Source organism: Saccostrea cucullata, unplaced genomic scaffold (assembly GCF_032062105.1).
Source record: "Saccostrea cucullata isolate Sc308-1 unplaced genomic scaffold, CSIRO_AGI_Scuc_v1 ctg13776, whole genome shotgun sequence".
In the NCBI taxonomy this organism is placed as follows: Eukaryota; Metazoa; Mollusca; class Bivalvia; order Ostreida; family Ostreidae; genus Saccostrea; species Saccostrea cuccullata.
In genome coordinates this window covers 41192-50957 of record NW_026932092.1, presented here as the reverse complement: position 1 = coordinate 50957, position 9766 = coordinate 41192, and the positions used below count along the sequence as shown (strand labels likewise).

General features: G+C 36.4%; 1 protein-coding gene across 1 annotated transcript; it reads left to right on the top strand.

Annotated features, from left to right (window-relative positions):
- Positions 1–5: 5 nt before the first annotated feature.
- Positions 6–9316, top strand: LOC134234441 (coatomer subunit alpha-like; the record flags this gene model as incomplete). Its single annotated transcript, XM_062716500.1, has 26 exons — positions 6–71; positions 162–238; positions 630–739; positions 1688–1903; positions 2125–2260; positions 2604–2837; positions 3063–3129; positions 3235–3310; positions 3432–3514; positions 3619–3758; positions 3858–3943; positions 4168–4306; positions 4472–4634; positions 4746–4892; positions 5139–5328; positions 5435–5530; positions 5693–5911; positions 6442–6534; positions 6849–7036; positions 7192–7397; positions 7514–7700; positions 7901–8011; positions 8101–8262; positions 8522–8634; positions 8778–8859; positions 8990–9316. Coding segments are annotated over 26 exons (3447 nt in total), but the record flags the coding sequence as incomplete, so codon positions are not given.
- Positions 9317–9766: the final 450 nt, after the last annotated feature.

Below are 9766 nucleotides of genomic sequence, written 5' to 3'. Positions count from 1 at the left end.
AAATAAACAGAGGAGATGTTTTCATTTTACTAGGGCACCAGGACTACATCAGAACCACATACTTCCACCATGTAAGGAACTTGAGTCTTCAATAAACATAGTTATAATGCTGCAGTTAAGCATCAGCTGTAATTATTTATCAATGGATTTGTTTTATTCAGGAGTACCCCTGGATTCTGAGTTCATCAGACGACCAGACAATACGAGTCTGGAACTGGCAGTCAAGGAATTGTGTCAGGTAGGGGAGGAAATGTATCATTAAAATGTGTTGTGTATTGAGTAGACTTTTATTTGGCAGTTGCTGACCTCAAAAGAGGAACTTGTTTGTTTGCACTATACAAAGGACAAATAAAAAAACCACATTATCATTAGTTAAATGTAATTGTTATATGAAGTGAAAGCACTAAGTCCTGATGTTAGAAATTTGACATAAGGTGTCAGATAATAAATTTGCAGGGCCATTTTATGCATAACATTAAAAAAATCTTGCATTGTATGATCTTTAAGGATGCATGTTTTAGGTGATATTTATTTTGTACTAGTGTGTTGTTGGAACACAGTCATTTTGTGATGTGTGCCCAGTTTTGATCTTTATGGACATAATTTAGATGATATTTATTTTTTACCAGTGTGTTGGCGGGACACAGTCATTTTGTGATGTGCGCCCAGTTCCACCCCTCAGAGGACCTCATCGTGTCTGCCTCCCTCGACCAGACCGTTAGGGTTTGGGATATCTCAGGTCTGTTTATAAACCCTACCTTAATAAAAGCATTAATTTGTGAATTTGTATTATGTAATAAACTGACTTCAAAGTATTTGTCGAGATTTAAGATGATCTGATATATATTTTGAAAAAAAAAATTGATTGTTTTGAAAAATGCTAATGGTAAAGATTTTAGATTTTTATAAGAAAGGGTTGTGTTATTTGTTAAATAGATTATTTTTCTATTTGCTGTTTATATAACAAATGAGAATCTTCCTAATATAGGGTGTATATTAACATGAAGTTTTCTTTCACTTTCTCACAAATTTTATTGATTTTTTAGTTCTGCATCTTTTTCTTTTTTTTTTTTATCTTACTCATGCATATATTTTTACTGATAGACTCTTTTTATGCACGATAATTTCTACCCTTGTCTCACACTTCAAAACATATTATCCAATGTTAATCTAGTTATTCAATGATAATCTATTTATTCAATGATAATCTATTTATGCAACAAACTAATATCTTGATTAAAAACACTACCACTTTTGAAAACATATTTCAATCTCTTCATACTTGTAATCAATCTGAAAGAAAACTGCTCTGGAAATCAATTAAGAAGAGAGCTTTTGTTATTTTTTAAAATTAAAATTGACTATTTTAGTATTATTCTAAAAATTTTCATAGTTAAATGAAGTGCTTTTATTTTTATACAAAAGAAATTTTGTTGAAAAAATGAACTGTAAGAAAGGTTAAGAAAGTTTTCATTTTCCTCAGGTTAAAAAGGATTTTTTTTTCAGCATGTACATGTATAAGATGACCAACTGTGTGTTAGTACCAACTCTGTAGTAGAAATGTGATTTTGGGTTGACATGCCTGGTGATGGGTTTTCACGAGTGATTTCTTTTCTTTTTGCTTATTCTTGCTGTGCTACTTTTCCCTTACCTATAGCCATCAGCAACTCATATAAATCTTCAACAGGACTGAGAAAGAAGAACGTGTCTCCCGGCCCCGGGGGTATCGAGGACCGCATTAAGAGCTCGGGTCAGACGGACCTGTTCGGGGTGTCGGACACGGTGGTCAAGCATGTCCTCGAGGGGCATGACAGAGGGGTCAACTGGGCCGCCTTCCACCCCACCCTCCCCCTGATTGTCTCTGGTGCCGACGATCGACAGGTCAAACTGTGGAGAATGAATGGTGGGTCAAATTTTTGTAATTATAGTTAAAAAACATTTCTTATCTTGTCTGAACTACAGAGATATTTCATCAACATTGCAACTCTAGTTTTTTGAGATCAGATTCGTGTATAAGACTTTTATTCTGTGAATGAAGTAAAAAATATGACATATAGGGATTTGGTAAAAGTGACACAATCTCTGTTACTGTGGTAACTTAGATTTTTGCTGTTTTTATTACAGACTCCAAGGCCTGGGAAGTGGACACCTGTCGTGGTCACTATAACAACGTGTCTTGTTGTCTGTTCCATCCTCGACAAGAACTCATCCTCAGTAACTCAGAAGACAAGAGCATCAGAGTCTGGGACATGAGCAAAAGGTGAGCTGGACAGATCAATTAACAAGCACTGATCTACATGTGTGTAAATATGTGTCATAGAAGTGTCATAAGTCATAAAGAAATTAAAAAAGAATTTAGCATCTGCTAAATTTCAAATGTGAACATGGAAGACATAAGGTGGTTTTGTAGAAGTGATGATATTTTTCTGCTTCATGAATTATGAGATTTTGTATGTTAGTTAGCTTTGAAATACTTTGTTTGTAGAGTTATTCAGAAGGTCAAATTTTATGCATGTAAAGGATTTATCTGAGAACTATTGCTTGATATCCTTGTGAATAAAAAGTGATAACAGAATATGAAATGAATTGGACTGTGCTTTCAGGACTGGTGTGCAGACATTCAGGAGAGAACATGACAGATTCTGGGTCATGGCTGCTCATCCCACTCTGAACATGTTTGTTGCTGGTCACGACAGTGGGATGATTGTATTCAAACTAGAGAGAGAACGTCCCGCATACGCTGTACACAACAATGTGCTGTACTATGTCAAGGACAGATACCTCAGAAAGCTGGACTTCTCCACCTCAAAGGACAACCCCCTCATTCAGCTCAGAGGGTAAGGAAGGCCAGGAAGGGCAGAGTGTATTTGTCATTTTGTTGTGTACTTCGTTGAATTTAAAGTGCTTATCATATACTTGTATGTTTATCTTGACTGTATGATTTTATGCATGCTGTTTGAAAGATAGATGGCTTTAGGGAGAAAAGTACTTAATATTAATCAGTGTACCTTCCCAAAATAAGACATTGGTATTAAATGGTATTTTTCTTCATTTCATTATAGAGGCAGTAGGAACCCTGTGTTCAGCATGTCTTATAACCCAGCAGAGAATGCTGTTCTACTCTGTACTGTAAGTAAATCAATTCCTGAAAATAAAATTGAAACAGAGATTTGAATGCTGTATTGTCTTAAGGAAATTGGGAATAGATAATAAATTGATTGAATCGTTTTACAGAGAGCCAGCAATGCTGAGAACTCAACATATGACTTGTATACCCTGCCAAAATCATCAGATTCGCAAAACCCAGATGGTAATGGAATATAAATTACATAATGTGGCATTTCATATCTACAGTGAATATTTCAGAAAAAGAAAACTCAAGACATGAAAAATCAAAAAAACTAACCAATGTTGTTTTCTCTTGAATTCAGCACCTGAGGGAAAGAGATCTTCTGGACTGTCAGCTATCTGGGTCGCCCGCAACAGGTTTGCTGTACTGGATAGAACTCACAATGTAAGTCTAATATATACCTATGGTAAGGTGATTTTAGAAAGAGAGTATCATGAAATGAAAAGGGCTGATAGAATATTTCAATGATTTATATGTTATTTTGGTAGATTGTGATTAAGAATCTAAAAAATGAAATCACCAAGAAAGTCCAGGCCCCCAACTGTGATGACATTTTCTATGCCGGTACAGGTTGTCTGCTCCTGAGAGATGCTGATGCTGTGACATTATTTGATGTACAGCAGAAAAGGTTAGTTACAGGAACTTGTTTCAAAGTGTGTCTACTTCTATATCTTGTCTTTCATTGCATTGAATTTTATGATTTTATCATTTACTCTGTATTCTTTAGGTCCCTGGCATCAGTGAAGATTTCTAAAGTGAAGTTTGTCATCTGGTCCTCTGACATGTCACATGTCGCCATCATCAGCAAACATGGTGTGTACACTATATAAATATGAAACTTGTTAATTTAAGAATTAATCTATACACATGTGCTTAAAATTAAGTTATTACTTTTGAGTATTATGTGTAAGCTTCTGAGATCTTCATTTCTTAAAGTCAGATTATAAAAAGAATTTGCATGTCTTGATCCCAAAGGGGAAAAAATGATTATTGTTCTAAAAATTTGAATTTACTTGATTCATGCTCTACCATTACAGTGATCACAATTTGTAACAGGAAGTTGGAGAGTCTATGTACAATCCAGGAAAGCATTAAACTCAAGAGTGGGGCGTGGGACGAGTCTGGTGTGTTTGTGTACACCACAAGTAACCACATCAAATACGCTCTCACTAATGGGTAGGTATTTAACATTGATACATGTAATTGTCCATACTGCTCCTAAAGTCTGATGTTTTAAGCCATCTTAAAGTTCTGCAATTTTATTTTTGAAACCTCTTTGGTTTTCCGTGACTATTTCACACTACATTTCCGCTTACTTAATATAAAGTTGTTTAATTTCAGTGACCACGGTATAATCCGTACCCTGGACCTCCCTATCTACATCACCAGGATTAAGGGTAACAGCGTCTTCTGTCTGGACCGGGAGGTCAGACCCAGGGTCCTGTCCATCGACCCCACAGAGTTCAAATTCAAACTGGCTCTGGTCAACAGAAAGTATGAAGAGGTCAGTGGTATTTTAAATTTAATGTTTTGTTAGATATTTACTTATGTAAAACGAAATGAAGGGTTGAAATTGTCAAGGTAGAACCTTATTTGGTGATACTGTAATTTGTAGGTATTACACATGGTGAGGAACGCTAAGTTGGTGGGACAGTCTATCATTGCGTACCTACAGAAGAAAGGCTACCCTGAGGTGGCACTACACTTTGTCAAGGACGAGAAGACAAGATTTGGGCTTGCTCTCGAATGTGGAAACATTGAGGTAAATTTTTCTTTTTAAAAATGGCATTGAACAAACAAAAATTGAATCAGTAATTTTAGTCCGTATTACAAAATTGCATTGGTGCATCAAAATACGTCTATTTCAGTCTTTGGTTTTGAATGTTTTGCTATAGTTTCTCAATTTGGTATTTTTTCCTGTTTAATTCTATTATCACTGATTCTCATTCTCAAACACTTTTGTGTAAGATTGAAAAGCATAATACAAGGCTTAGAATTCTATTTATAGATTGCCTTGGAGGCGGCCCGGGCCCTGGATGACCAGGCCTGCTGGGAGAAGCTTGGTGAGGCGGCGCTGTTACAGGGTAACCACCAGGTGGTGGAGATGGCTTATCAGAGAACCAAGAACTTTGACAAACTCTCCTTCCTCTATCTCATCACAGGAAACCTGGAGAAACTCCGCAAAATGATGAAAATTGGTGAGAAAATAAAACAGGCATTTTGTCATGAAATAAGTAGATTTTAATTGTGTTTGATTTTGTTCTTCAAGAAAATATGTCTGAATGCCAAGTTTTGTTTTTGCAGCTGAAATAAGAAAGGACACCAGTGGTCATTTCCAGAATGCCTTGTTCTTGGGAGATACAGCAGAGAGAGTCAAAATTCTTAAAGGAGTCGGACAAAGTTTGTTCTCTTTTTATTGTGTTTTTGAAGATCATTGGAATTTTTATTCTGTTATCCTCAAGTTAAAATAAATTTCAGTGCTTTTTGAGCTATGAAGATAATACAGTTTAAAAAAACAGGGAGTAAATGTGTACTTATTTTTGTTGTTCTTGTTTTATGTAGAGTCTTTGGCGTATCTGACAGCGGCCACTCATGGAATGGAGGAGGAGGCAGAGCAGCTGAGGGAGAGCTTTGGGGAGGATGAGAAGATCCCAGATCTCTACCCCCAGGCCCAGCTCCTACAACCACCTGTTCCCATAATGCAACAGGAGAGTAACTGGCCACTACTGACCATGACTAAGGGATTCTTTGAGGGAGCCATGGCCGCTGGAGCTGGTGCAGGTAAAGACAATTAAAAACTTGAAATGCTGGAGAAAATTTACATCATTCTCTATAATTAGCTCAGTCTCTTAATATCTTGTCCAAGATGATGTGGAAATTACTGTGCAATCACAAATTTTCATTGGGGGGGGGGGTGGTGTAATTTTTGTTATTTTCCTGGTACATGTACATGTATAAAGAGACATACAAATTCATGTCCACCATAAAATGTAAAAACTTTATTTTATTACTACACAACAATTTTTCATCCATGAAATCAAATCTCCACAAACCAAGAATTTATTCTCAAACCATGGGGTTTTGACTCCTTGAAAATATGTGATTTTACAGTATACAAGAGCTTTACATATTAATATGTTTTGTAGTTTATTAAGAGATATTGAACTTTGTGCCATTGTTACACATTGGGGGATCCGTTAAAGATGGGGAATGAAAACCAATTTCATCTTATACATGTAGTTTGCCATTCAAAGCATGAATTTTCCTGTTGACTGTTTAGTTTTGTAAAAAAAAATCTGATATATATTTAGGCAAGCGTACAGGTTTGGCAGCAGCAGCAGTAGACATTGAGGAAGGGGCAGGAGAAGGCTGGGGAGATGATGCGGATCTTGTCCTGGATGACGGTAAGTCACACACACTGTAATTCTGAAAACACACAGATCTTTTCCTGGACTCAGGGTCATAAAACAGAAGAGCTCAATTTTGATATCAGTCTCTTTTTCCACTTTATATTCCTTTTGTAAAAGTGAGACTGAGATCAAAAGTGAGCTCATCTACGTTTTATGATGTCAGAGCCTGGCTGCGCATATGTTCACACAGACACTCGTTATACTGTGTACACTAACTTGGAGAAACTCTTAATGTTGTCATGGAGACATAGATTGGGAATCCAGTCTTTGTAACAATAAATTATTATATGAACTGTGATTTGTTACAGAGGGAGGATTTGGTGGGGAGGGACTGGATGACGAGGCCCTGGTGGGGGCTACAGAAGAAGGAGGGGGATGGGATGTGGGAGATGATGACCTTGAACTTCCTCCTGACCTTGATGTGGGCCCAGCAGCTGCAGGGGGTGGTGAGGAGGGATTCTTTGTGCCTCCAACTAAAGGAACAAGTCAGACTCAGGTGGGTACACAAAAGTTTTATAGAATTTTTGATAAACTAGCGCATTTGTTAACTTTGAAGCATCAATCATATTAAAAATACAGGCTAGCACTGTAAGTCATGCTGAATAAGTGAGATATATGCAGTGAAAATTGAGACCAAAACTTCTTTTTCAGGTGTGGTGCAATAATTCTCAGTTACCTGTGGACCATGTGCTTGCTGGTTCCTTTGAGACGGCCATGCGTTTGTTACATGATCAGGTGGGTGTGGTCCAGTTTGACACATACAAACAGCTGTTCTTACAGACATTTGCCAGATCTAGGACCTGTTACCAGGGACTCCCCTCCCAACCCCCATTGTTTGGACACCCACACAGAAACTGGTATGTATAAGTTGCTCAGAGAAACATATTTTTATTTCTCTTTCATGTCGAGATATGAAAAGAGAATTTAGAGAAAATGTGTTGTAATTTGCTTTATTTACATGTATCTCGTACAGGAAGGAAGCTGGAGCCCGGGCAGGAATGCCAGCTGTAGGGATGAAACTGAACACTCTAGTCCAGCAGTTACAGGTGGCCTATCAAATGACCACCACAGGAAAATTTGGAGACGCCATTGACAAGTTCCGCAGTATTCTACTCAGTGTGCCATTACTTGTGGTGGACAACAAACAAGAAATCTCAGAGGTCAGTAAAAACAGCTGGGTTATTGTTTTTTCATTGTGCTTGAGCAAAACAGTGGCAGTGAAATAATTAATTAAGACTTTAACTTCTAAATTGAATGATATGATTTGTAAATATAGAGATTGACTGTACTGCAATAGTTGAGAAGGATATGATATAATACATACTGTATAGAGATTGAGTTTGGTATTGTTGACTTGTAGGCCCAGCAGCTAGTGGAGATTTGTAGGGAGTACATTGTGGGGCTGTCCATGGAACAAAACAGAAAAGACCTCCCTAAAGCCACACTGGACGACCAGAAAAGAATTTGTGAGGTTGGTGATGATTTAACACTGTATACAGTTTCATACTGTTTCACTGAACACATGACATGTGTGGTTTATACTGTATTTTTTTTTTCCAGATGGCAGCATATTTCACCCACTGTAACCTTCAGCCCATACACATGATCCTAACACTAAGGACTGCATTAAATCTCTTCTTTAAACTTAAGAACTATAAAACAGCTGCCTCATTTGCCAGGAGACTTCTAGAGTTAGGACCCAAACCAGATGTAGCAACACAGGTTTGTAGACTTGAGTTAAAAGAAACCAAGTTTTGATTGTTTCTGAAGGGTACAGTTTATGAATTGTAAAGAAAAAATTCAAGCAGTGTGTTTTAATTTTCGTCTAGAGCTACAAGCTTATGCTTACTTTAGAGGTGTAAAAAAAATAAGGTTTATTAATTTATTATATCAGCTTGAAAATCTCTTGCATTACTTCTTTGCTGTCAATGATTTGAGCACAATAAAAAAAATTTAATTTAATTTTTGCTTGTTTTTTTAGACAAGAAAGATTCTTTCTGCATGTGAGAAAAATCCTACAGATGCTCATGAATTGAAGTATGACCAACACAATCCATTCGACATCTGTGCTGCTTCATACATTCCCATATACAGGTATGTAATGATTAAAACAGTATACAGAAATCTTAAATGATTTCTTGAAATACATGTATCATACCTTTAATGCACAATAAAATCTTAAGATATGTAATATTAACAGTAACCAAAACAATACATTAATACTATTTCTTTTCCAGAGGAAAACCTGTGGTGAAATGTCCACTAAGTGGGGCTTGCTATTTACCCGAGTTCAAAGGTCAAGTCTGCAGAGTAACACAGGTATCTAAGATTGAAGTCATCCACCATTTTAACTATACCATATAATCATTTTCACAGATTAATGTTAACAGATTTTAAACCAAAAGTATTTTTGCGTAAACAAGATTTACTTTATTCTTCATTTTTTCAGGTGACCGAGATAGGAAAGGACTGTATTGGGTTACGAATCAGTCCCATACAGTTCAGGTGAATTGTGACATCGAGGACATTGTGAATGTGTGTGAAGGATATGTGAATAGTCATTTGATACAATGTGATTCATGACAATTAAAATGTAATATAGTGGAAAGACAGAATATGCATGTTTAGCACATAAGAAAAAAAAAAAACAAGATGCTACTTGTTTCAGAAGAAATACATACATGTATTTAAAACTTTTTGCTTGTTATGGTACAGTTGCAACTGTTGTGATATTTGTGTATATTTAATTAGTATATTAAATTAATTCAAACCTTGACCACATTTCATGCTTGTTTTTAAATTGTATTGAATTTTACATGTGCACAGAGTGTGATGATATACATGCAGATTTATGACTATGACCTGGCTCGTTATTTAACCAGGATAGTGTAGCTTAAGAATTAGTAAATGATGTGGAGCAGTGGTAGCTGGAATTGATTTTGACTAAAGCAGAAGTCATTGGAACCTTCCCCCATGACTAGGTAACCCCACCCTTTCTCACACATTTGACCTCAATCAACCAAAAAGAACTTGCATAACTCCTGTAAGATGCACATGTGCTTCCATTGCACTAGACTAGACCTGCCTCGACAAGACTGTTAATTCAAGAATAAATTCAGCTTTTGAATGAAAATAATTTATTACTCTATGAAGCAACAAAACAGTACTTTGAGTACAGGATAATATAAATAAAACATCTGTTATTGCACATCAACAGCAAAATTAA